Raw genomic sequence first — 27,680 nt, 5'->3', positions numbered from 1 at the left:
ATCTCAGATTTTTCAAGTGGGAAAACCCAGACTGGATGGATGCACACAGTGTGCCAGAAGCAGCCTCCTTCTGCTGCTATCTCCCTAGGAAGCACTGCATAATGGAGCATCAGCTATCAGGGCATAACTGCATAACTGTCCAGCTTTTTATCAGCAGGAGTCATGTTCAGAGTTTTACAGGAGCAGTGGCTACAAGCTGATACTGTCTAAGGCCAAGAGTTTCAAGAGTGGCACATAGAAAATCTACCTTAGTTTATGGAAAAACATTTCTGTCCAGAAGTTATGCTGGCTGGAACACTGTGTTGTTTCTGCCCTATTAATCATCCTTCTTTTGGCTGGTACAAGCTGTAGAAGAGCCCTTGCTCAATCTCTTAGCTCACAGTCAGCTGGTGAGTAAAATGAATGTCTCTTCAATTTACTAATTCCCTGGTACTGAAGCCAAATAATTTGGCTCTCTATCCAAATCCACTGTGAATGCACTGTCACGAAATTCTGCTGGGCTCTGGAGTAAGGAACTCTAGGGTTTCTCCCTGGTGTCACATCTACGCTGTTACTTTGCATAGAAGAGGAATGTCTCTTTCTGCTACTAGGCAACAAATGTAGAAGATGGGAGCTGCCATAACAAGAATTGGCAAAAAGATAACAGGCAAACAGACGATAAAGAATATCAGGAGACTACATTAGAGTAAACATCGCTCATACAAATTCATAACACGTCTCTTTCCAGACCTTTCCCACAGTTTCCAGACTAGCACATCAGCACAGTAATCTTTCCTGAGTGACACACAGACCTCTTAGGGCACATCTGTAGCAGTTCACACAAACAGAGAGAACAGGGGGTTGCTGCAAATGCAGCCCCTCAATATGTGGCCTCACATGGCGGGAGCTGAACACACGACAGGGAGGCCCCTGTTCCTCAGGTTTGGTGCCTGAGTTGGCACATCTCTCTGGGGGCAGGAGAGGCAGCTGGCATGACTCAGCACCATGACAGAGGGACAGAGATCTCAGCACTGAAACGTGAAGAGTGCAGCTGTCTTGTCACATGGCTGTTATCCAAAGCATAAACCACTGCTCTGTTCTACTGAATGTCTGGTTATGAATGTTATGATTCATGAGTAACCACGTGTGCTGTATAAACAGAGGCCCCCAGATTTACGTGCTTAATTTGGATGAAGGAGTATGAGAATGAGACCCTTCCTCAGGAGGAGGAAAATGGAGAAATAAAGAACAGAAATAGAGAAAACAGTATTTCTTTTTTTACATGCTTGTTCATGAAAGGTCCAGATCAGTTTCAGATTCAAACAAGCATGGCTGAAATAACTATTTTTAAACCACTTTTGGGTGGAAATCACTGTGACGTTGCAGACTGCATGAAACAAACAAAATCTGCTCAAAGTCAGGCTCACACGGCAAGCTTTCCAGTCGTTTAATGCAGTCTGAAATGTTGTGTTGTGTCATGAGTGCCTGACAGCTCTGCCTAGACATCTTCAAAGCAGAAGGCATAATAAGAGAAAATTCTGTATTTTTACATGACTTTTGAGGTAGTGATGCTTCCTATGACTTTGGTCCTGCACCTCCTCAGAGCACTAGAACTGTATTTGCTAACTGGACTGAAAAGTTACCTGCTGCTTGCAGCCCTGCAAGACATGAGCATGGAAAACAACTCTTACCCCTGATGTTGCTCCGCGGAACTCATTCAGCTTTTTCTTGAGCTGCAGGCAGTGTTCATAGTCATTTCCCACATCACCCACATTAATCATGACCTCCTGGGGAAACAAGCAGCAGACAAATATGTAGGTGAAGAGTACAAGAACACAGTTACTCCCAGTGCTTAACCTGATGCAATAAGTTCTGTGATGTGTCTATAAATCACCAACCCACAGCTTCTGAAATAGTCTCTTCTGATCTTTAGATAATTACGAGACTTGGTCCCAACTCCCTTTTCCATTTATTACTAACTATGGAAACAACCTCTGAATGAAAACAATTCTTCACTCCTACAAAGAGAAACGTTTAGAAATGATATACAATTAGAGTGAAGACCAGCTGCCAAATACTTCAAGTCTCTTCCATTCTAATATGCTTTCATTTTTCGGTCTCAGTAGAGGCACATGAGATGGCCTCAAATAATCACACAGAAAACTCTTCATGTGCACAGTTTACATGAGAAGATGTGGTAATACTGCCAATTGACTCTGGTACAGACAGACTCCATAGAATTTGTTCAGTCATATTTCATATTGTTTGTAGAACATGTAATGATTCTTCCTGACAAAAATCACTAGGAAAATATCCTGGAAGATGACACATTTATCAGAATGTCATTGCTAAATATCAAGTCTTTAGTGAGCTGCTTGGGTTAAATACTGAAGTCCACTTGCCTTCTCCCTGATCCAGGCTTCCACCTGGTCCACCTTCTGGAGAAATTCTAGGAAGTCCCGACTGTCCTCCAGCATCTTTCCACGAGCAGCAACAGCTCTCTTCAACTTCTCCCAGTGCTCCTGAAGCATGCGGACTTGGCGACGGATCTCTCCTGATTTTGGGTGGCCTTTTGATACCAGGGCTTCTCCTTTCTTCACATACAGAAGAGGAAATTAGAAATTAAAGTTGCCACTATTTTTTAATGGGATTACCATGTTGCATGACCTTCCTAGGAGGAGTCTTTCACCTTCCTAACCTGGACTGAACAATAGAGTACTACTGTAAATTCTTATCACTCAAATGATAAAGCCAGCTGGAAAGCTCTTATATCAGGAGGGAATCTAGAAAATTGAAAACTGGCATTTGAATATTTCCCTGCCAAGAAAGATATTCATGGAATGGGAGCACCAAGTATTACAGATGACTGTGCCCTTTAGCTATATGATTCACCCAGTTCCAACAAGAATATTCAAAATTGGGCATGAAATCTTATTATCTCCTTTTGTAGGAGTAACCATGTCAGGCAAGGAAGAAGTCAGTATATATTTTCCTATTTAGGCTATAAGGAAAGATGGAAGCTCACTGAATGGAGCAAATAAAGTATTTCCCTGTTGTAAATTAACAGCATTACATTTCCATGGCAAAGCAACTGGGTCCTTGTCGATCCAGTAGGATAATTGATGCAGAAGTGATAACCAAGCCACTCATCCTTTACATTTCATCAATCTGTCTTTGGATGAGCAGTAATTATCTGTAAAAACAGTAACAGAGTGAGAGGGTCACCTTATTAACAGCTGTGATGATTTCTTCATTTGCCAGAATCTCTGCCTCAAAGACCTGATGTTTCTGCAGCAGCTTCATCTTGTCCTGCAGATTGCTGGGGTCTTGTATGGAGGGATCGTCCAGCTTCTGCATGCGCTCGCTGATCCAATCCTCTGCCTGCAGCATTGAGAAGGACCTGAGTTAGCACAACAACTGCCTGGGATCCTGGGGCTTCCTGCCAGGACATGTCTCTATTCTGTCCAAGTGTCTGTACCTGGGCTGGATAGATTGAGTGCAAGCTGACAGCTGAGGTGGATCTCAAGTGTCTGAACTCATTCCACTTTGTTAAAAGCAGGTAGGAATGAAACGAATTTTTATCTGACCCCAGGAGTAATGAAAAATTCCTTGAATACCTCAGATTTTATCACAAGACATTAACAGATTATACAGTCTCCTAGACTATGTAGAGAGAATCTTTGAGCCTTAGCATGGTATATATTTAAAATGAGATTATGACAACTGATTCTGGGGGTTTAGGGCTCTGAGTTTCATCTGGTAGCTCTGCCATTGACCTACCTGCAAACTGGGTAAAGATTCTTTAGAATTCAGTGCCTCACCTATAAAATAGCACTAACATTCCTTCATGTCAGTGGTGTTGTGAGACCTAAATGGAAAATGCAATGCAAATAAAGATTTGCAGACAGGGCCCAAGCACTAGTCAGATTATTTGAAAGGAAATACAACTGTATTTGCTTTTATACTTCATGAAATTCAAAATGGTTTGGTCAGGAATATCAGAAAAGCAGATGATTTATGAGAGCTAACAAACCAAAAGTTATATGTTTCTCTGAGGAAATTATTTTTAAGGGGATTTTAAAGTATGCAGAATAAAATGAAGACTAGGATGACAAGTTTTCTACAATTTTCTTGAAGTTCTGCTGAACTTTAGCCCTTAGCATTGAAGTAAATATTTTCTATCCATCAAAACACTGGGAATTGAACACTTGGCATAATGTTGTAACTGATCCTGTTGTCCTCAGAGCACTGAAGTAATGCAATGTTTTGACAACACAAGAGCTGCAAATTGAAGGGCAGCTTTATTAGCTTCAAAATATCTTGGCTGTCCTTGTGGAACTGTGCATTATGTGCACACAGGACTTGTCAGCTGGAGGATTTTCTCTGTTAATTAATGATTTGAAATGTTGTTTCAGCTGCTGAGAATCCATAAACAATAACAGAAATAGCTCTCACTAGCAGCATGCTGTCCAGAAACTGTTTCCCTCCAAAGCCCAGTTAGAGACTGAAACAGGCCACATCAAACTTGCCCAGGGCTGCACATTGCCATGTGCTGTTTGCATTTCCAACACCATTCCTTGATGGCCTTCTCCCGTCCCCAGCCACACACTCGTGCTTCAGTGTCACTTCAGTGACTCTTCATTTGAATGGAGGCTCATCCATACAATTGGAATGATAAACAAACCAATCTCCCGGATAAAACGACTTTAAGGTCGGTTTCTCTCCTACTTTTTAATTAGAAGCAGTGGCGTTAATGACAGACTGAACATCTGCACTCTCAGTGCCTTGGTTTATTTAAGGCTTGTTTAAGATGGCTCCACAGAGTGAGGGATCCTGCTCCTGGCCTCATGCCCACATTCAGACATGAAGCAAAGCTGCTCTGTTTTCCCAAGATCTTTCTATGGAAAGATTCGTCTGAATGGCCCTTTTCGCTTCATTGAAGGCAACAGAAAAACCAGTGTTATGCTCAGTATAGGCACAAGACCAGACTTATAACCATGACCATGACCAGACTTATAACTTATGACCACTTCTATGGGAGTCATAAAAATGTGGGCACTACCAGTTTAGAATCTTACTCTTTCAAAATATCAGTTACTGTAACCTCGCAAGTACAAATTGTAAATTACACTGATTTTTTAATGACAGAAGTATGCAAAGCATATAAAGGGATATGCCTGCTCCAGACATCTAGAGACAACAACTAATTCTTTCTCTCATTCCCCTGAGTTAAAGATGTGAATGGTTTTTTTATTCTTATGTACCGGGTGAAAGGGAAAGGAAGTACTACTAATATCATGAGCAAGTTTCTAAGTCAGCATTAAAACCCAGAGCCAACTTTAGAATCAAAACTTTTAACTTTTTAGTATTCCCTCTGCAATAACTTAAATACACATATTTCTAAGTAGCAACTTGCTCATTTCCCTTCCAGATTAGCACTGAGCTACAGACTTTTTGGCAATAGGGTGTAGTCTGTAAGTCCATCTTGCTTCTTTTGTGTGAGACAAAAGCACCAATTTCAACTGTAGAAGGCTGAGTTTTATTTTGTAATCTGTATGTGATCTCTTGAGTTAATGATTGTGGTTCGTTGTCCTAATGTGTGTAGTTCTCTATGCTTCTAGAGAGTAAGAAGAATTTTAATGATGACAGTGATCACTAATTTCTGCTTACATAAAAAATTCTGTTTAATAGAAATTACTTAACATGTTTGCAGGACAGAGAGTTTTCAGGGGAGTGGGACCTGAGCTATGGGTGTTGTTCTCTTAATAAGTAAGAATAAGCAATGACCTCATTGATTTCACAGCCAAACTCAAAACTCATCTCCAAATTTAACATTCCTGTGGGGACCATTCTCATATATGAACTTGTACATGCCCAGAATATAATTAAAATTAAATTAAACATTCCATTCTATCCAACAAAGAGAAAGAAAGATATCACTGATTGAGTAAGATTTTTTAAGATTTTTTGTTTTGTAACTCTTTGGTGACATTCACATGCTCCAACAGTAGGCAATGATTCTAGGTTGGTGAGGTAAATGAGCACATAATCTGAGAGCAAAAGCTCCCCAAAGAACTCCTGGCTGAATTTATGTGGAGAAAGTGGATGACAATAGGGAAATGTTCTTCTATGCAGGGCCAAATTTCATGCTCTAAGTGTGTGATTCAAGAATGAAAGGGGTCCCCAGCTCAAGCACTGATTTGACAATTACAGAGAGATAGAAAGAAATGCATAAGTATTCCAACCTAATGGGTTGATAGTATCTCTAGAAGGGCATTGACAATTTCTCTACCAAGAGGATTTTGGGAAATTGCTCTTTTGAAATTATAACCCCTGTGCAATGCACCATCCAGTCCCCTCTGCTAGTCCGAAAGGTGGACAAGCCATTACTGATGGATTTTCCTTCCTTTCCTATCATGGGATAGTAAAACCAAATAATACAGGTTAATATTTGGGTGTATAAATAATTTCTGCTAAATTTTAATAAAAGGAAAAGCAAAAGGGAAAAAGGAAAAGGGAAAAAGGAAAAGGAAAAAGGAAAAGGAAAAAGAAAAAGGAAAAAGGAAAAGGAAAAAGGAAAAGGAAAAAGGAAAAGGAAGAAAGAAAAAAAAATAAAAAGAAGAGTAAGTATAGCTCTGGTTTTGTAAATCGCTGAAGACATTTCATGGGACACAGCAGAAGAAGGGGTGGATACCAGACCAGCAAGAGTGCTTGAAAATGTGCCCCTGAGTCTGTGTGCTCTTGTTTATGCCAGCACAGTTCTCAGTCCCACATGTTGTGCTGCCCTTTGAAGGGCTGACCTAGTTTATCTTTCCAACAGTAGTGACAGAGCAGAGCTACTCAGTTACAGGGCTAAGGCCAGAGCAGGCGACAGAGAGCAGCGTGTTCTGCAGAGCCAGTCTACAGTAGCCCAAGAGCTCTGCTGAGCCACAGCAGTGCTTTGAAGGCCTTCAATGAACACCCACTAATAAAGCTTGGTGCCCAGGCCATAATGCTTTCCACTTTGTGTTCATCCTGATTTGAAATACATTTTCTTTCCCACTAAAGGAAAAATATATATTAGCTTGCAGTTTTCTTTTCAACTGTTTTATTTTAGCAGAGCTTTTGATGACTGAAGTTGCTGTAATGTGCCACAACAATAGTACAATAACAGGAATGGCATTGGAGCATCTTTTTGCATGAGTGTGGCAGGAGCGGCCACACCAGATTAGATCATCCATCCACTCAATAATGTCTGGCAAGAGCAAGCACTTCATCCAATAGAGGTAGGTGGTTTCTCTGCTTCACATCCCCATCCCACTCTAAAACCCTCTTACCTCTTCCAAGTTTTGGTAGAAAAGTGCCAGAAGAAGGGCAGTCTGCAGCTTCTCTCGCCTGCTCTGGGATAGATTCTTGATCTGACGCTTCCTCTCATGAATGACATCCAGTTTGTGCTGAATCTTTTGCCCTTCTAGCCCATCAGCCTTTTCCAACCTGCTTGCCTGTTCTTGAAGAGACATCATCTGAGGAGGCAACAGATCTGAAATTACCTTTATGCTTCCAAGTGGTGTGACAGAAACAAAATCAAGGTCCTTTCATAGTTAAAATACTCTCTTTTTTTCTGTAATGAAGCAAGAAGAGCAGGGAGAAGCCAACCAGCATTCCCCCTCACCCTGTACTATGTTACATCTATGACATTACTGTCATTGGACTCTATGGTGCATCCTGGCTACATAAATTAATTAAAGTTGTAGCTTCAGGAGTCCCTAGGCCACTGATTATCTAGTGCAAGGAGTAATGGAGTAAGCATGACATCCAGGAGTGCTCAGATTTTATTGCTTTCTGGAAACCAGGTGTTGTAGTGTAGCACTCAAAATGAGCAATCAGCCTGGCAGGGAGCTGGCAAGAGTCCTGGAGTTCATTCTGGGGAGCCCAGGCACAGCTGCAGGTTTCAGCTGAGCCCTAGCCCGGGTGAGTTACAGCAGTGGCCACCAGCCAGGCAGACTCCTTTACACACAGGTGAGCAATTCAGAAGCTATTGCAAAGGTGCAGAGAGGCTGCTTTTTTGGTACAGCTGTTGTACCAAATGAATATTTAAAAAATTTGACAACTTCTTTTAATGTTAAAATGCCTACTGCATTTTGTAAAATATCTACTCCATTTTACTTGCTTTAAAAGTCACTATTTTTTAAAATAAAAAGAGCAGAAACTTCTGATATCCATAATACAATATGGCCTGCTTTAAATATTTCCTCTTGTTAAGTCCCCGTGTTCTGCTTACAAAGTGGTTTTCCTATCTGTTGCAAGGACTTGGACATGGAGTGTTTTGACAGTTGTTCTCCAATGCTCTGCCTCTTATTTCCCCAAGCTTCTCCATTTTATCTTTTGTTCAAACATATGAGGCCTATCAAGCATTTCATCCCTGTCACCAATTCAGAGTGTTACCATAATTACAAAAAAAACCATATCTATAATTTTAGCTCATTGAATTCTAGCTGGTAGAATATCAGTTGTTTATTTTTTTACCTTCTCATCCTGTGATGCCAGAAGCTTCTCAAAAGCCTCATGTTTCCTTATCAGTTGCTCTATTTCATCTACAGACCTTCCGAGGTCACTGCTTTTCAAATAAACCTATAAAAAAAGTTTATTATTTTTCTCAGTGAATCAATTATCCCATAATCTTGATTCATAAATGGGAGAAGAGGTATTAAGTCTGCTGCTGAGAGTACACTTGAGAGTGGAAAAAAGGAAGAGGAGGCAACGGAAGCTAGAAATTAATTGTTAGAAGTCCATGGTCTTGAGCAAGAAAGAGAAGCATTAGCAGGTCTAGCTAAGGAAAGTGACCTGTCAGTCCTTATTAATCACTAGGTCACAAGGCAGTGAATTCCAGAAGTCTACAAGCCATCCTTGTAATCCCAAGCAAGATCACTGTCATGTCTGACAGATGTCCAAATGATTCCTTCTTAGAAGAGTTCCCAAACCAGAGGCTTTGCAGCCTGTTACCAGGGCTTTATTACCTCAGCCATTAGCAGGATTTTCCAAACACCAAACAATGGCTATTGCTACACCTTGTTACATACTGCCCTCTCAACCACACTCAGGAGATCATTCCTTTTATGTTTGCTTCAGCCTAGAGCATGTTTATAGACCTTTTTCATACTCGGATTTCTGTCTTCTCAAGGTTAAACTACAGTGATCTGACTGATCATTCCACAACAGCTGTGGTTTTTTTGATTCTCATTATTCTTATCGCTCTCCTCTGGGTTTTCTCCACTTCCACTTATTTTGAGACTTGATGTAATAAGTGGCAAGAAGCAATAAAGCTGCCAGAGTGAAGGCTGGGAAGACAACAGAGTGACTTTCAAGCTGCAGTCTTCAGCGCATGTCTGCATATAGTGCTTGTCTTTTATACAACACCATGAACTCAAGTTCACCTTGCAATTTACTATGAGCTTCCAGAAACTTTTCAGAAGTGCTGTCAGACCAGCTTGTCCCCATCCTGTATTTATGCAGCCGATCCTTCCTGAAAAAATGTCATAGCTGGCACCTGTACCAAGTGCATGGCACCTGTCATTTTCTCAGGCCATCATTCCAACCTATCTGCATTAATATTTTTTACTGTCTGTTCTGCCAATCTGATGCAGAAAGACTGCATTCAAAATTACAAATAACAAATGTGGTTTTAAAGAATCTGACCTCTGCACCTTTTAACACTGTGCAAGTGTGCACCTTTTCCAACTAATTCACACATGTTTCAAAGGCATTGCTCCCTTTCTCTGTTCTGGTGTTAAGAAAAATGAATGCCCAATTATTTGTCCCATACATTCTATTATACTCAGTTTTGCCAAATGCAAAATAATAAATATAGTTATCAATTATCAAGAAAAAATTATGCTTTTCTGCAGGCTGACAGGAATTTATTCTTTTTCATTGGATGCAATTGCCCACAGACTTTCTCTTCAGTGATGAGACAACAGCAGGATAAAATCCCCAATTACAGGCTCTGATGGGACATGAGCAAGGACTACTCATAGATAAGGTTCACACTGAAGTGTCTGTGGCTGGACAGACTTTGGGAAATCAGCATGCTGTGAGTGATGGCATTTATCAGTAGTGTGTAATGCGCAATCCAATTTTTGAGCTCATGGAATCACAAGTATTTGGACAAGGATGAGAAATTCCAATCAATAACTTTGCCTGGGTAAAGTGCAATTAACAGAGATGGAAGAAGAATTCGAGATCAGTGATACAGTGTGAAAGAATCAAGAGGCAGGAATGAAACAGAATCAGTGAAACAACACAAATGCTAAACGTTTTGGAAAATGGCTAGTAAAGGACATGGGTAAATCTGTGCCTTTAAGCCACAGATGTGCACAGGAACAAAAACCATTTAGAGAGCTCACTCTTGCTTTGCAAAGCATCACAATCCTGTAGCAGTCTAACAGCGTGGATTTGCATAAGAGGTAAAAGATGTTCTTTGAAAGGTGCTCTAGAAAACCAGCCATGATGTTCATTCTCTGGACAACTGCTTAACCCCACAGAGCATCTTCTGTAGGAGAAGCTTCCTAAATTTGAACACATGTGCAGGGTAATCCACACCTACTTGCCAGGGTCTGACTGCACCAAAATGCCCTGGATGGACCCCTGCTCCCATCTGGGAACCTCTCTGAGGCTTAGCCCTGAACATAATGTATTTTGGTGTTTTAAACCTTGCTTTAAAAATACTGCAGCTTCTTGATACATTTTGTGGCTTATCTACCATTTCTGGTCAAAAAAGATTTATCTCCAAGACTTTTATTTTGTAGCTGTTAGCAGTGAAACTGATACCTGAAGCTATTAGTTTTCCTGCTTATATACCTCTGATGGAAGAAAAAGGCAAGAAGCAGCTACTGGTGAAGATGGTTATTTTCCTTAGAGAGAGAAAACAGAGACATCTGAGAGCAGGGGTGTGGGGTGGTGACTCATAAGCAGCTGCCATCAGAGAGCTCAGTGCCTTGCTCCCACTGAAATCCACTGAGCACAAATGACACTTGGCATTCAAAGCTCAATTCCTTTGGATGTTACAGCACTGAGAAAAGGTCCTCCTGACTACTGAAAGCTTTGGACTAAGCCCCCAAGCAGAAGTCTGTGCAAATGCTCTTGGCAACCAAAGTTGTGACACTGAGTAGGAAAACTGGTGCTCAGAAAGAAAATTGCTGCAAAAGGGACGTGGCTGCATACATTGCAGGGTAGGGAATAGCAATGTGCTCAGAGGAGAGCAGCCCCTGTAGCACCAACAGTGCTGCTGCCTGGAGAGCTGCTGAGGCAAAAAATTTCCATTTGTATTTTACACAGAACTCTTACAACAGCCATTGCTATAATCAGAACCACAACGTTTCAAGCAATTGTTATACCAGTCTGAAAGCAGAATAAAAATTGGCTCCCATGCCACAGTGCTGGCCTGTCACCAGTAACATTTTGGCTCACTTTTAGACAGGTCTCCTAACTCCTGCTCTGAATGAGACACTTTGATTTCAAATACAAAACACTGCATAGCTCTCCTCAGGTAACATACTGAGGTCTCCCACAGAGTACAGCAGGTATTAACTTTCTTTCAAGTTTGTTTCTGTTAGGCATCATGGCCCATCACTGGGAATTTAATATTCAGACACAAAAAGCACAAAAGACTCAGCCACTCACTATAAAACAGATTTGTTTTTAAGTGAAGACTTCCAAAGATGCTTAAAACCACAAAATGGTTTTTGAGATTTCTGAGATTTTCTGGAATAAATTTTCAAGTTACTAACATTGTAAACCATGGAGCTTTCCTTGTTTCTGGAGCTTTTCCTTATTTCTGAGTTCATTGCATAGCTGCTGCATTTTTTGTACAAGTTAATGCAGAATTAAAAACAAAGTCCAATTAAGAAAAAAGTAATTTTAAATAAACCGATGCTATTTACATAGTATGTGACAGCATCTGCCAGCTCCAGCTTTTGGAGAAACACTGAATGAAACATTTCAGTCATTAACTACGTTCCAACTTGAAACTGGACTCCACAATTTCACATTTATATGCACTGGAAAATGACACAGCCCCAAAATAAATTTTTATTCCAAGAAGAGCAGCTTTTATTTCCCTAGAATAAAATATATTTTAGGTATTTGTGCAAATCCACTTCCTTCTTCTGCTTTTTCTCTTCCAAGTATAACAAGCTCCACAGATTTTGCCTCTCACTGCCTGTCATGGGCTTGCTGCTGAGATTGCTGGAAAACCACAGAAAATCATTCTGCTCTAACCATGTACTAGAAGTCTGAATTGTTATCAGTTTTAAAAACCTTCACTTAAAGCATGTAAGCAAGTCCAAACTATCTTCCGAGACAGAGAAGAATAAGGTGTGGTTTGACTTAATTCTGATAAAAGTAAATACTAAAAGTACTAATGAAAATAATCTGAAATTTGCTTTAGCAAATAAGTAACTGTTCTTGATACCATGACTATATAAGGTTCACAAAAATGTTTTACTATGCTTAATTTCAGTAAAAGTTGTAAGAAGGTATCATACTATTACAAGAGCAATAAAAGATACTAAAGTTGCTTATAAAAAGAAAACATACATTTTTTCTACCATGGTGACATCATTGGCATCTGTCCTCACCATTTATATGCAAAATTCTAATGCTGAGTGTATTTAAAATTTCTTTCCCTCCCCCTACTGCATGTTGTCTCCTGGGCATAAGAATATAGTTATCTGATATTGGAAATATATATGGGAAAACACAGAGATAAAACTGCTGTTTTTCTTATAACTGCCCTAGTTGTTTCCTCACACCTATTTCTTCCTTCTTCAAAATTTGCAGTATCGATCCCTACCCTCTAAGTATTAGGTGTTATACCAGAATCTTACACCCATACAACATCATCATTTAAATATTTACTTAGGAAACATTTGTCTGAAAGCAGGCTAAATTCCTCTGAAACTCCCCATAGTTTCACTGCTGGAAACTTTGGTGGGATATCCAAATTTGACGTGCTGTGGATATTAAATTATCTTTGTTTCTTTTCCCTCAGGAAAGGGTGGTACCTCTCCTTTTCTAAGAAGGGAAAAAAGTGATTTCTTGCTACATACTTAAATGCTTTGGTTTTTGAAAACAAGCCTTGCTTTAAAGTTACAAACCCAGGAATTAACCATTTAGAAATACAGCATAATTTGACAAGTAAGGAAATGAAAACAGTGAAGCAGAAAAGAACTAAGAAAAACTACACTGAGGATTTTTTCCCAGGTCCCAGAGTGACTACAGAATTACAGAATTGACTAGGTTGGAAAAGACCTTTGAGATCATCAAGTCCAACCTAGCAGAGAAGAAAACCAGCTCTTGGTTCTAAAATCTTGAGTCTTCATAGTGCTGAGCACTATGGCCCAATCATGCAAAGCCTGTAAGCAGTTGCATGCTGTGTTAACAACAGCACTCAAATGGTTAAAATGAAACTCTTGTTAAGTGCTCGATGAGAGCAGAGTCCTTGTCTTCACTCAGCTGGATCAATCTGTAGCTGCAGCCTTGGTGACAGCAGAACACACGTGGCTTTCTTGTCTTGCAAGTCATCTCTAAGGAGCTGGAACATGGCATGGATGCATACAAAAAGAAATTCATATGGCTTGGTTAAACACAACTTAGATCTTCTGTTTGCAAATGTTCCTAGAATGGAATGCAAATCTTCACCACTCTCCTCCCAGTTCCAAAGGATGCAATGTTGACAGCAATAGATGGAGACCCTGGGTGCGCTGTGTCTCTGTGAGTTGAAGCTGTGGTGGGAGCTGGAATTTTTGTCACAAGGTTGTCAGGACATACACTTTTTACAGTGCATGTTTCCTGGGAAGGCCTCAAACCAGATCTTGTCCAGGGGCTAGAAAGCAATCCTGAGCAGCAAACAGGGTTTACTGACAAAGAGAGGCCAGCCCGAATCTCCACAGGGTGAAAGGGTGGGCCAGCTCTATCTGAATCATGTGTTTTGATAAAGATTGTTGGATTTGGGCTTCTTCTAAATTCTCTTACCACCTGGATAGGCATAGCAGTCCAAGGAGTGGCAAGTATCAAGGTGATTTTGGAAACCTTGTGGTGAGCAGGTGTTAGACCATCACATGGAGTCTTCCTAAACTCTGGCCTAGATGAGGGGTAATTCTGAAAGACAATCAGCTCTGGACTTAAATCCTTGCTCACGATCTCATTCCTGCTAGCTGAATTTTCTCTTCCAGTCAGCACAGCTGGGGACAGCCATATATCTCTGGATAAAGTCTGCTGGGGAAGGCCACGATACTTGGAGGAAGTCACATGAAATCTTGTGATTTGCAGAGCTGGAGACCCACCTGAAGGGAAACCTTGTTTTGGTTTCTGGGATCGTGTTGAAAGACCAGAGGGAGTTTCAGGCACCTTCTCTAATTGTGGCATGAGCAGACTTGAATGAGCATGACTGCTTCCATGGGAACCTGCTCGAAAAGGCTTTATCATCAAGCTGCACGTTGAAATGTAAAGCTTCATTGAAGTGTGGAGGTCTGACATTTGGACATTGCACTGGCTACAGCAATGTTGTTGGCGTGGCAGTGAATCACAAGGTTCCAGGGATGACTGCAGATTTTTGGTGTGGAGCATAGAAGCAGATGGAAGAGCAGACAGATCAACATTTAGGCGTGATGTCCAGCTTGACGGAGCTTTGCAGGAAAGAACATCTGAGGGCAAAGACAGAGCAAGCTTCAAGGGATCACTGGTTCCAGGGGAAATACGATGAGCCCTTTTTTCTCTTTTTGAATATTGCTTGTAAGATGCAGATGTTGACTGAGTGCCAGACGTCTCATATCCATGGTCCCAAGGATCCTTGCAAGCACCGGAACATGTGGATGTCTCATCAGAAGGACTGACACAGGGACTAGTGCTCCCAAAGCCTTTCCTCTGGTCTGTGTGTGTCAGGATGACATCTAGCCTTGAGCAGTAAGACACGCTGCTAGGTGGTGAGATGGCATTTCCTGGAGCAAGCTTGGCAACTGATTGACCAGCGGGAGGATGCCAAGCTGGCACTGGCATCTTTTGAAAAGGCTCGTCCTGCACGGCAGATTCAAAAGCGGGAGGTGGGGTCGTTCTACAGGAAGAGAGCAGCACTTCCACAGTGGAGATGTAGGTTGCAGATGAAGGTTTGCAGCAATGGTCCCTGTATGACATTCTGAAGCTTAGTCCTAAATGATGCACAATTCAAATCCACAGAGCTTGCCTTCCCCCCTGCGCTTAAAACCAAGTCCTAATCCTTTTTCCTTTGGCACTGGAAATTTCCATTCTTCCTCTGAAGCAAAGGAATGGGAGATGAACAAACATTCTCCAAGAAGAAAAATGCGAACAAAAAAAATCCACATTCAAAATAAAAAATCTCAGCTCTTCTAAAACTGCTACCACCTCCTGTCATATCTGCAAAGTAATATGAGTGTGGGAGGGCTGAAAGATAAATTACGGAGCATACGGCTCTGCTCCCTGAGTGTTCTGACAGTGAGACTGCAGACAGAGTAGGAGGGAGCCAAAAGTGCCTGCCAGAGACAGCCTGCAAACTCGCTGTTATTTCATCTGTGGAAAAAAAAAGCAGCTAACCTGAGCAGTGGATCTGCTGCTGTGAAAAGATCAGAACAGAGCAGAGAGTATTGGACACAGTTTCTGCTCAAAGTAAAAAAAAAACTTTTTCCTTCTTTCCCTTTTTCAGCTGTTAATTGTCTGCACTCTGCATGACAAGATCTCAGTTTGCAGCTCTTACAAGAGGCTCCTAGAGAAGTTCCATTTGATGGCACAACTGAATTAACAACAATAAAAAAATTAAAAATTGATTTTGCCTAATTTTCTTCACATGTATTCTATTTTCTTAGCACAGAACAATGGTAGATGATATTCTGCAGAAATCTTTTGAAGGCTTAAGTAACTTGGATGTAATATAAGATGCTGGCTTAAAGTCAAACTTGTAACAGTGGCACAGACAGCGAATGAAAGAGCAGTTCTTAGTAGTAATTCTTAGTTTAAAATACTCCTCTGTTACCTTCTTCTTTCGCCTGTTTCTTGCTTCTGGTCTATGACACATGAAGTACAGCCAAAATAGGATTGACAAGTTATGGCATGCTTTCTTACACAGATGTTTTGCAGACATAAAAAGTGAAATGCACATAACAGCCTTAACTCAAACACAAAAGTCAGAAGAAACAAAAAGGGTGGAGAGATTGCTTCTATTTGTTTGCCTGATAGGAATCCTTTTTGAATGCGTGTTTGCTTTTGTTCTTTCTGAAAGCAGCAAATGACTAAATTCCTATTGGGAAAATGGTTTGAGATTCTTCAGCTGATGTCCTGGCTGAGTTCTTTTTTAAAAACATGTTTGAAAAAAAACTGCTTTCCTAGCATCCTGCTTGTCTGTATCACTATGCAGACACATTTTAACTCTATACAGTAGTAACAGAGTTCAATCCAAAAGAAATAGATTTCTCTTCCAAGAGTTCTTCAACTGCAGAAAAGTGAAATACAAGTAGTGACTAAGGAACATCATTCCGCTGTCAAATTGTTTATTCTGATCTACATGGCAGATGGCAGCAGCTGCAAAAGACAGCTTGACTGTAAAGTGTGGTCTGTGTGAAGAGCTGTTGCAAGAGACAGCCAAGCATCCTCACTTTACTGTTCCACCTTCTGGATGCTTAGTGTCAGTGCGAAAAACTGAGCACCAGGCTCCTTTGAAGTTCACAGAGAGGATACTGTGGGAAAAAGATTCTGATAACAGAACTGCTCTTCATGGTCCTCAAGGTCACAATCTTCATTCTCAGGCTTTGTTTGGCTGAAGAAACTTCTGGTTTCTGATTCCACCAGGAGAGTTTACCTAGCTTCTGATGAACACCAGCCCTCTTGTGGCAGTCTACATCACAACCTATGGCAATGGCAAATTCATCCAAACAAAGAAATAATGTGAAGTGCCACTGACCTGTAGAGAAAGTGCTGGGGCCATACCAGAAATGCCAGGTGCATTATCCTTTCATATCGTTTCATGTATGAGTAATACAGACTTTTGCAACCAGGAGTCACAACTGAGGCTCAAAAAATCACCTATTCACAGTAGCTTCCCACACATTTACCCCTGCATTACACAGAGCAAAGCAGATGCTGTAGTGATAGTGCCTCCGTGTATTGGCTGATATCCGTTTAATGAAAAGAGAAAAAAATACAGTGGCCAAATTTTTGTAGTGTTTACATTTTCCCTGATAAGCTCCCATACAGGAGCTTAACAATGAAGTATCACTGCTTGGTAGGGAATTGAGGTAGATATAATGCAAACCATGTCATTTGCTATATAAGCAACAAATAGTGGGCAGAATTATGTAATATTTTACACCGAGGTGAAACTTTCTGCTTCACGCTACAAAATCCAGAATGTAGGTCACATTTTTTAAAAGGACCAATTATAAAGAATTATATAGACATGCATTTAATTCAAGGAAGGAGTAGCAGAAATCTCCAGGCCCATGTGCTACAAAGGGTGAAGTATCATTGCATGGCACAGCTCAGAGTCAGTTTCCAAAAGGATTTAGTGACAGTAGTTAGTGCCAGTGGAAAGCACTGGTGGAAAATCGAGCTCAGTGCAAAATAAGAGCCATTATATTTTGCTTTCAGTGGTCTTGGAGAATTAAGAATTATTTTTCCTTAATGAAAAATGACCCAGAGGTGCAACCTCCTCCAGCATTGCACCAATCCTTCAGTTTGGCAACCTGCAGCCCATTGATGTAGTTTGTATGCCAAGTCTCAGCACAATTGCAGCAATCTATCAATTAATGAATTTTCAGAGTGACTGCACTCAGTTTTGTAATAGCAAATGCCAGATCTCAAAATGGAACCTTTTGAAATAGTTACACAAATCAAAGAAAGTGCAAGGAAGACAAAACATAATTCAAGAATGCTGAAAAAAAATCTATTTCAAGAGCTGCAAAATGCTGATAAAAAGAACGTCCTTCTGTCTCTTTGCACTGATTATATCTGCCCTCTTTTTTTCATGAGGAGGCCTTTTTCAGTAGTTTGGTTTTCTCAACTGCATCAAACAGAAGATAATGCTCCTTTCATTGTTGTTCTACATACTCCTATCAATGCCCTTGCAGAACTGAGAAGTTAATTCACTTCCTGTATTATCTCACACTGCTGACATCCATTTCCCTCCAGCTGCATTTTTCCAGCATAACTCTCAGCCTGAGGTGAGAATTCCAGCAACACCTGCAAAGTAAAATCCCTTCAAACGCTCTTTACAATTTCCTTTCTCTTTGAATCCTACCAAGTTTGTCAGTGGTTAAGCAGCTGGCAAGCTGAGATCTGTTTGTAAAGTGGACTAATATTGGACTCTTGTCTCCCTCTTCTGTTGTGATGCTCACATGTTCCCTCTTAGGTATATTTGCAGTGAATTATCTTTCAGGTAAGGATCATCTGCTTGTTTCTGTTCCACACCTCAGCCCCATGAGAAAGGAAGGCTTCTTGCACATTGCTGCAGTCTCCAAGTGATACCACAACACAAACAATACCAATAAAAGAGACTGTCTTTTCTGTACACAGGCACAGGGATTTCAAGCTGTAGGTGAACACTAGTGGCACTTTTAGTCTGAAAGAGTTTACATGCTTGAAGGTTTCAGCTGCTTATTTCAAGTTTATAATTAACTCACCTCCTGTGAGTTCAGGAGCATGTCAAGGTGATCCCAATCCTTGTAGAACATTTGTTCTTGGTGTGTTTTTTCCAGCCACTCCTTCTTCTGTCTCCATGCATTGTATACATTTTTCTTCTCTTCCAACAAGGCCTGTAGCTTCTGCTGAATCTGAAAAAAAATTCCAAATAAAAACTTGTGTTGGTCTTTATATCCCATGATCCTGGTAAGTTGACAGAAGAGAGGATTAAGTGGAGTGGTGGATAATGCCTTTAAATGGCACAAATTTATTAAACAGAAAAAAACCCCCAAACAACTAGAACAAGTTCTAGCACTTCTGTTTGGGCACAGAGATAATCAAAGGTGCCTCATTTCTGCAATGGAGAAGTGCTTCTTAGAGCATATATAACCAAAAGCAAAGAAAGGTAACTGTTTCTCAAGTGTGACTTCTAGCATCAGATCCTAATTTTTCATTACCTTTAAGCATTAAGAGTGCTGTTTTAGCACTTCAAACTTTTATATTTTAGATATTAAAATAAAAATTATCAACATAGCATAATTTTCTAGTCAGTGAATTCATGCCACAAGGCTAGACTTTATTCAGCTTTCAAACACTTCCATGAATTATTTTTTTCCTGCCTTTTTCTACAGGCAAAGGACTTCAACGTCGGCAAGATTTCTAGCTACCATAGTCATACAGTGCAATATCCAGCAAATTTTCAGGAAATAGCTTGTGAGATGGGAGAGTAACTTGCATAAACTCCGCATTTTTGTGAAGGTATTCAAGAGACATGTAAATGAATTATCAGGGGAGAAATGAGCTGGTAGGTACTGGAAAAGAAATAAATGCTGTGAGAATCTTAGAAGCGATTTGTCTTGAGTCAACTGACATTTTGATTTAAATCTTTCCAGGGAGTGTATTTTACTAGTGTATTTTCTAGTGTAATGTTTTTCTACAGAAAATGTTTCAATCAATCTTTAAATTCTCTCATATATTTGAGTGTTTTCATTCTTTGGTTGACAGGATTTTGTCCAGACTGTCCTGGTGTGGGTATACCCCTGTAATACAAAGTGTAGCACTTGTTTGAAAATCCAGTTTGGGAAGATTATAGAGTTGACTCTGTGGCTCAGAACATGGTGAAATTCTTGAAGAAGTCCAGATTTGCTGCAGGGGGGCTTTAGGAAATGCCTCTACACATCTGCTGCTGGAGTTAGAAATGAAGCAGATGTTTTTATGCCCAAGATAGGTCACATACTGAGGCAAATGTAGGTCATGCACAGGGACCAGTGAGTATGTGACTTGTATCTCACAGTGTGATAAAATACAGAATCCTGGTTACCTTGGGATGCAGTGCTGAACATGCATGACTGAGCTCAGAGGAGTTTCAATTACCTCTTTTGATGGCATTTCCTCATCTTGCAAGAGGGACTGTCCTAGCTGTACAACGTGACTGTACTTCTCCTCTCGTGCCTCGATCTCTGCCAGCAGCTGCTGATGCTGGGTGAGTCTCAGGCTGCTGGTAGATATGTCCCGAATAGACTCCTTGGCTCTCATTTCCCTTATGATTTCTGCTGTCCATAAGAAATAGTCCCACACCTGGAACCCCAGAAAATATGAAAAATCAGGTTCGGGCTCAAACTTAGGTTAGCAGGTAGGAAAATCTAAGGCTGACTCTTCAACTTTAAGTGAATAATAGGTAATAAAATAATAGATAAATAAAATATTTCATTAGTGCTTGCAGTATTTCTATGAGTTTTATAACGATGGACAACACGACTACAGGAATTCCTATATACTGTGTTACATGATTTATAGTATCATAATCAAACTGTCATATCATATCAGTGGCAGCATGATATCATTTATTGCCCTTTTATCCATCTTTATTAAAGTATTTTCTGATGTTATTCCCTCATAAAGGATAAACCTATGTTTATATGGTCATTGTTAGGTCATCTTACATTTCTGTGAAAACTTTTGCTTATACAATTCTATTGGAAAATTAGATTATGCACATATTCTAAAATGAGAGTGACAATTTCCAGGAAAAAAACAAATGCACTCTAATAGAACTGGGAAAAGGGTAAATCACAGGTCAGAAGAAATTGCATAAGCATATTATGTATGTAGAACTATAGGACTGAGATTGGGAGGAACAAGTATGCCATGCTAGCTTACTTTCAAAATCTGATGAACCAATAAATATATTTGCAATAACTCAAAATGTGTGAACCAATTATGAGCATGAAAATGCTAAAACAAATCCCTGAGGTTTATTTTTTAAATTGTGATTGAAGAAAACTGTACAAGTAAAAATAATTTGTTGTTCTCTGTATGTCTTTTTCTCCATTTGACTCTATACTTCAACAGTCTCTTACTTTAGGCATCTTATTTGAATCTGCAGGAGGAGTTTTGCTCTTATGTCAGTAGGTAAAAACTAGGACTGTGAGGGATATACAGGGGATTATCTATGGTGAATAAAGTTGGTTATAGTTTAGCTATGTCTGGATTAGTTTATTCAATTTTTAGGTAGTAAATGGTCTTTCAGGTTTATAAAATTTATTTTAAAGTACTATTATTTATAGGAAGTGCTGAAGAAAAATTCTCTTTTATTGCAGAAAACTAAATTTTTTGTTTATCTTTTAAATGGTTGCTGGCTTTTCACTGAAGGAAAGTATGTAATGGAAATAGATTCTTGGCTGCTCCATTCTACCCATAGATTTCTGTTCCTATAATGAAAACCTTGTAAAGACATCCAGGAAAAAAAATTCAGAAAAGCACCACAAAATTGAAACTGGCCAATCTGGGGTCTTGACTTTTGCCTTTAAAGCCAAGATACTGCTTTTTTGAACACAGTGAACAGTGCTACTAAATGACTCTTTAAAAAGACTGAGGTCCTTTTAAAGGGGCCCATGGTAGTGCACACTTGTTGGCATAATTTCCATTTGTAGAACTAATTCCTTCACACAGCTGGATGTCACTGTAGACACTGACATTGCACTTGGCACTGCAAATGTCTAAAACTCCCTGAGATTTTTGAGCTAAGCATTAGGAAAAAATCCATAAGCCTCAGGATATATAATGCAATGGAACAAGTCAAGAGCCAATAAGAGGTTACTGGACTACCACTGCCAGCAATATTTAAGGATAGAGTAGGCATCAGTCTGCAGGAAACTCCGAAGCAGAGCCTGACTCTGATTGTGCAGATCCTAGCACAAACTTCACAGTAAGGGCCTCAGAACATTCAGAAATACTTGGAGTCTGTGTCTACACTCATCTTCCTTGACAAAGTTCCGTGGAAGATCTGAAGCCCTCTGCTGTGCTGTGGGTTGTCAGTTAGGTTCAGCTCTGCTACTTCATCACATTAAAATTGTACTTGCTGGGGTGTAAGGAGATACACTAGATGATGGTGCAGAATTCTCATTTTATAGAAATTGATTTTTTTGTTTGTTTGTTTCACTTTATCTGTGGATGATTTTTAAAAGAAAAGGCCCTGTGGACGGCAAATGAACAATATAATGGAAAAAGTACTCTGAGCAGCTATGACTAACATTAAATTTGTGCACCTCTTGGCACAGCTGAAAGAGGAAAGGCAAAGTTGCCTCTTTGCCTTCAGTAGTTTGGGCAATATTCTGCAGCAAAGCTGCTCTAACCTACTGAAGAATTTCTGAAATTTTTACAGTTATATAGCCATGGCTGCATAATCCTGCCTTGTCCCATCTGGGCAGCAAGACAGGCTTACCAAATTGCAGAACCAGCTCTTCACTTTTCCAGGAATTACTGTCACATAAGGAGGTGAAAATTGAGAGGATTGGGAATACTTTTTGCCATCAGCCTGACATCAGAGACAGAGGGAGTTGCCTGAGGCATAGTCCCATCCAGACACATCACTGAGAATATGGTAACATGGCTTTGTCATTTTGTTTAATGATGTCAAGAGTCATGAAGATCAAAGGACACACTGGCAGAGCAAGACATGAGCTATAGATTTGTCATTCAGACCACAGGCTGCATCACACATTTCAGACAAAATTCAAACCAAAGGAGTTTTGCATCATTCCAACAATAAAAATTAGACTAACACTCCCACAGGATGGGGACAGTTTAACATTTTTTATCTGAAGTAAAAAACTAAATCTATGATGTAAGCAATGACTAAATCAATAAAGAAGTGAACTCTGAGTGACTACATTTTAATGGTCAAATCCACCAAGATCCACCTCCTGATGAAAATGCCTCCAGGCTGAAGACTTCAAGAATCCAATATATATGATAGAAAAATACATTCTAAAATTGTACATTCTACATTGCCTTAGTCTTTCTATGAGTCCTAGATACTGTTAGAAAGACAGTGGGCAAATGAACTTTTCACCTACATCAGTAGAATCACACTAATTTTCCCCATCAACAGTTCTGCACATGATAATGGAACTTGTAGCTGTTGAAAAACAAACCAAACCCTCGAAGCCCCCAAATTGCCATAAACATCCTTTATCTCTAACTATATAACATTTCTTTGTATAAAATATGACAGGTAATGGTAATTTAAACACTTAGACTTAAAGTGGATTAATTGAATATGCAGATGCTTCTCATGTTAAAAAAACCAACCATGTACACTCTGTTGTGGTCTTGATCCCAGATCACAGCCCTAACACAAACTTGCAGCAAGTTTTTTCCAGGTGAACATAATCTGGACACTCTCTGCTTCCCACTAAAAATGGAAGCAGAACGTGAACTACCAGAAGTATCTTGAATTGACACAATAGTTACACTTGGAACAGTTGAAGAATAAAAAAATGTAAATGCATTCTTGAAATCTACATTAGCAACTCCTTTCCTGATATAAGGGGGTATCTTGCTGGTTTAGCACCTGCAGTTTTTGCAGCAATAATCTACTGATCTGTAGTGGTGTAGCTCAAGTGCCTTCACTGAGACTACTGACATTTGCAGAGTACTCCATGGCAAATCACAGCTCAGTGACCTGCTGAGTTCTTTGGAGACAAAGCAACTGTGCATTGCTGATTTTGATGCTATGCTGATATACCCGTGTCCCTGTCTGAGCAGCTTGAGAGGTTAGTGCAAAAATCAGTGAGTTGTATTTGATATGTGCTGTGACATAAGTGAACCAAGGGTTATTGCATGCCCTGAGAGAGTGAAAGAACAAACTTTTATGCATTATAAATGGGACAGTAACATCTCTTTTTGTCACTCTTACTCAGTGGACATTGCAAAGACTTTGAAAAGATTACTGCTACTCCTGCAAAGCAGTGACTGCTTCTGACAGCTGACAATTATTCCTTACACTTCTGCATGGAAGCTTCTATTCCTACAGAAGGTAAAAACATCCTTATCCTATAGAAAAGACCCTTATCCTCTAATGCCTTTCTAAATATCTACGAGCACTAAATGCTTGATTGATAACACAGAGAGCACTTGCAGCCTTTTCCCAGCTTGGAAGTGAACCTCTGATTCGCACCCACTGCAGGCAACCTTCCCTGAGTAGTGAGGGACAAAGGGCAGAAGTGCTTACATGTGCCTGAAACTCATAGAGCTTGTGGGCTTGCTCCAGGAGTCTCCTGCGCTGCTCCACTTTGGACTTCAGGGCCTTCCAGTTGGTCACTACTGCCTGCTGCTTTGCCTTCAGGTCTTCCACCTGCTTCCTGGAGCAATGGGGCAGCACCTGGTCAGCAGCGTGGATCAGCTCCTGCAGCTGTGCACAGGGGGCGAAAGAAGAGGGTAAGAAGGAGAGCATCATGGAGATCCTGCTAATATTAGAGAAGTTCTGATAAGGGCTATCTTTTCTGTTCATGAAAATACAACATTTTCTGACTTAACTCTCCTCGTATTAAACAAACACTTCTATAATGTCTGTTGTATGGAGTAATAGTGACATCCAGTGTTTGTCAAGGCTCATCACAAGTGATTTTTCAGAGGCAGATTTGTTTTCCCTATTTTTACTACATCATTTATTATATGAACAATGAAAGTAGTATTATAATTACTATTATAATGCAAGCAATAGCAAAAGAATTTTTTCCTCATTGACTATATAGCTTAACTGTGACTACATTCTCTTCATGCATGTCTCATGCTTTTTTACTCTTAAAAGTAATGAGAAGATGATGGTATCAATTCTAATGTTACTGTCCCAAGGCCAAAATATTTGAGGCCACTGATAAGTAATACTGGGATAACTTCAGTAATCTCAGTATAACTCATGCTGTGTTTTACACTGTATATACTATTGTATAGTATTACACATATTATGCAAGAGTGAAAACTCATGCTAGTTTTAATAGTTTGTTGAAGCCAATCAAGTCTCCCATATACAAGGTACAGTTTCTCATAAAATTTTACATATTTGTAAAATTTACATTTATTTACATGACATTTACATATTTGTATTGTGAACGCCATCCTTTTTCTCACAATACAATTTGTGCCAATATTAATTTTCTCTGCACATAAAACTGATTTTGGATTTTTCCTTGTAATCACTTGGAACCCTTTGAAGAAGAAAATAAGCATATCACAAAGCCTGGCATAATCCTACATTTCAAACCATGATCAAAAATATCCCCGTGAATCACTTCAATGGTCATATTGAACTACTGTCAGTAGTTATTACAGTATGCACCTTATTTGATAAGTTTTAATTACCTACCTTATCACTGCCATCAGACCTTGACTATATAAAAAACCCCAGAAAATGAAGGAAAATCACTAGAGATTTCCAGGCTTTCTGTGAGAGACAGTAATAATTTGGTTGACAATACCAAGTTATTATTATGCTTTTCTTGGAAAGCTGAACTTTGGCTACACATTGAAGACCACAAACGACTGCCATTACCTGCTGCTCATTCCCAGAGAGCTCGTGCTCCAAGGCCACATGGTTCCGGAGCTGGGTTTGCACACCTCTCATGTCCTTGGCAACATCATCTGGAATACTTTTGGATTTCTCCTGGAAATAAGAAATCAGAGAAAGCTTTGGGCTTTTTTTCCTGTTTCCAAGCAAAACTCACTACAAGCCTACATTAAATAATATTGGGTACTCTAACTGATACTGCACACTTGAGGACATTCTGAGTTACTCAACTATGATAGATAAAACAAAGCCAGAAAAATCTCTCCTAGTGACTCGCTTTTAAATATCTTAATGGCTAAACTATTCAAATGGACTGTTAGAAATGAAGGTTTGTGTCTTTCCTTGATCAGACAATACAAGAAAATTTCTTACAGGCTTTGTGTTGGGAATCAGTCTTGAGTACCTACTGCAGGGACAGTGAATTCTTAAAAGTAGCATTAACAAGCAACAGTTTCAGTCCATTTTTCCTGTGAACCATCTTTAGAAACAATTTTGGTTATACATGCACAAGAAAGATTACTGTAAAGATGAGAGAAATGGAGGGACCACTACATAAATGGAAATGTAAACATTTTTTTAATTCAGCAAAGGTTCTGAATGGATGTAGTTGTTACCCAGACATGCATTGGAAATGTATGCAAAACAAAAAGGCATTTCAGCTGGACAACTGCACTGTCACTAAAATTATTAGAAATTTGTTCCAGGTCAGTTTAGGGAAAATTAGCAGAACATTTCTTACCATTGAAGAACTGCATTTCTGCAACAGAATCACAGGAGCTATTAACAAGATGCAAAGCAAGAAGGGCGTAGTGGCTGCCTGGACCAAACTCAGCATGGGGGTAAACCAACAGCTGGTCTGTGAAGTGTTTTTGAACCCTTACTTGTCACTGTCTCAGCATTAACTACTTCATCATTGAAGTTAAATAAGCACCAGGTTCTGAAAAGCCCAGCTGGTAAATGGTGAAATATTATGTTTGATTTTCTCTTCATGACAGGGGAAGAAAACAGGAATAACATGGTTGAATAGGACAGCCTCTGCCAGCACAAACAAGTAGAAAATTCATCACATGTAACCAAACAAAGCCCTGTTGCCTTGCAAACAGTGGAACCCCTTGGATCACTGCCTCCTGTAAACATCTGCATTAGGGAAACCACACCTCTCATTACAGCAAGGATGTGGTTTCTCTGTGAAATTCTTCAGGATGTTCAGATAAAAGAGAAGGCTGAAGATTTTTTTTCGGGAGACTTCTCCCCCTAGTTTTCATGCTGGGACAGTTTGAAATTATTGCCAGTACTGGGCACAGGAATGAGAGGAAAAGATTTTTGGCTCAGCTTTTCGCTTCAGATCACATGATTGCCTGACAACTTTCCAGGCTAATGGTCACTGTAATCCAAACAAGTGCCTTTTTCAGAGGAGAGTTCTTCAGCACACAAGAAACTACAACAGTGTACAAAGAACCACCATGGTAAGGCAGTAGTTTCTTAGGCCTGATGACTGCAAACTACATCACTGTATGCACTGCATGGTGAGGCACCTTAGTGCAAACCCTGATCTCTCAGCTTTTTCCACGGATCAGGAACTCCAGCTCCACCTTGTCTCACCAGTGATTCTCATAAGGTAACCAGTCACGTGTCAAAGATTTACCCAGGATTTGAAGTCAGCAGTAAGAATGCTGAGAATCATAAGAATATTCCACCAAAAAAAAGCTGAAATAAAGTTTGCATTATATGAGATTTTCCTATGAATTTTTACCTCAATATGGGCCAGAGCATCTGTCAGATCTTGGTAATACTTGTGAATCACCTCAGCGTCTCTCAGCTGCTCACCTCGTGATCTGGTCATTTCCAACAGTTCCTCCCAAGAGTTCCTTCAAGGTAAAATGGGGAAAAGAACAATGTAAAACACTTAAACTAGGAATAAAGGAGACCAAATGTCTAAAGAAATACTGAAAACAGAACCTGTTCTTGCTTAGTTTTTAATTCCTCCCTTTAAATTCTGTTGGAGTTATTCTCTGAATGGCAGCATGTCTCTTACCCTACTCTGTCCTCCTGTTTGCTTAAAGAAATGGTCCTATTTAAGAGTTCCCCCCTCAATTGCACTTTTCAGGTTTTATATGCAGTACTTGCAGTACCAAGCATATAATCATAGAATATCTTGAGTTGGGAAAGACCCACAAGAATCATTAAAATC

At 39.9% G+C, this 27,680-nt stretch overlaps 1 protein-coding gene across 1 annotated transcript in view; it reads right to left on the bottom strand.

The window, feature by feature from the left end:
* Positions 1–27,680, bottom strand: part of SPTBN5 (spectrin beta, non-erythrocytic 5) — a 90,178-nt gene that overhangs the window by 30,827 nt on the left and 31,671 nt on the right. Inside the window, exons 29-38 of the mRNA XM_064714316.1 lie at positions 27,243–27,357; positions 25,475–25,585; positions 24,155–24,334; positions 20,014–20,217; positions 18,642–18,791; positions 8,485–8,589; positions 7,296–7,481; positions 3,205–3,360; positions 2,382–2,573; positions 1,671–1,766 (exon numbers count right to left, since the gene is read on the bottom strand). Of these exons, the coding sequence (XP_064570386.1) occupies positions 1,671–1,766; positions 2,382–2,573; positions 3,205–3,360; positions 7,296–7,481; positions 8,485–8,589; positions 18,642–18,791; positions 20,014–20,217; positions 24,155–24,334; positions 25,475–25,585; positions 27,243–27,357 (1,495 nt within the window). The remainder of the gene's footprint in view (positions 1–1,670; positions 1,767–2,381; positions 2,574–3,204; positions 3,361–7,295; positions 7,482–8,484; positions 8,590–18,641; positions 18,792–20,013; positions 20,218–24,154; positions 24,335–25,474; positions 25,586–27,242; positions 27,358–27,680) is intronic.

Source organism: Zonotrichia leucophrys, chromosome 5 (assembly GCF_028769735.1).
Source record: "Zonotrichia leucophrys gambelii isolate GWCS_2022_RI chromosome 5, RI_Zleu_2.0, whole genome shotgun sequence".
Taxonomy (NCBI): Eukaryota; Metazoa; Chordata; class Aves; order Passeriformes; family Passerellidae; genus Zonotrichia; species Zonotrichia leucophrys.
The sequence above is the reverse complement of the archived record's forward strand: the minus strand, read 5'-3'. Positions and strand labels throughout refer to the sequence as shown.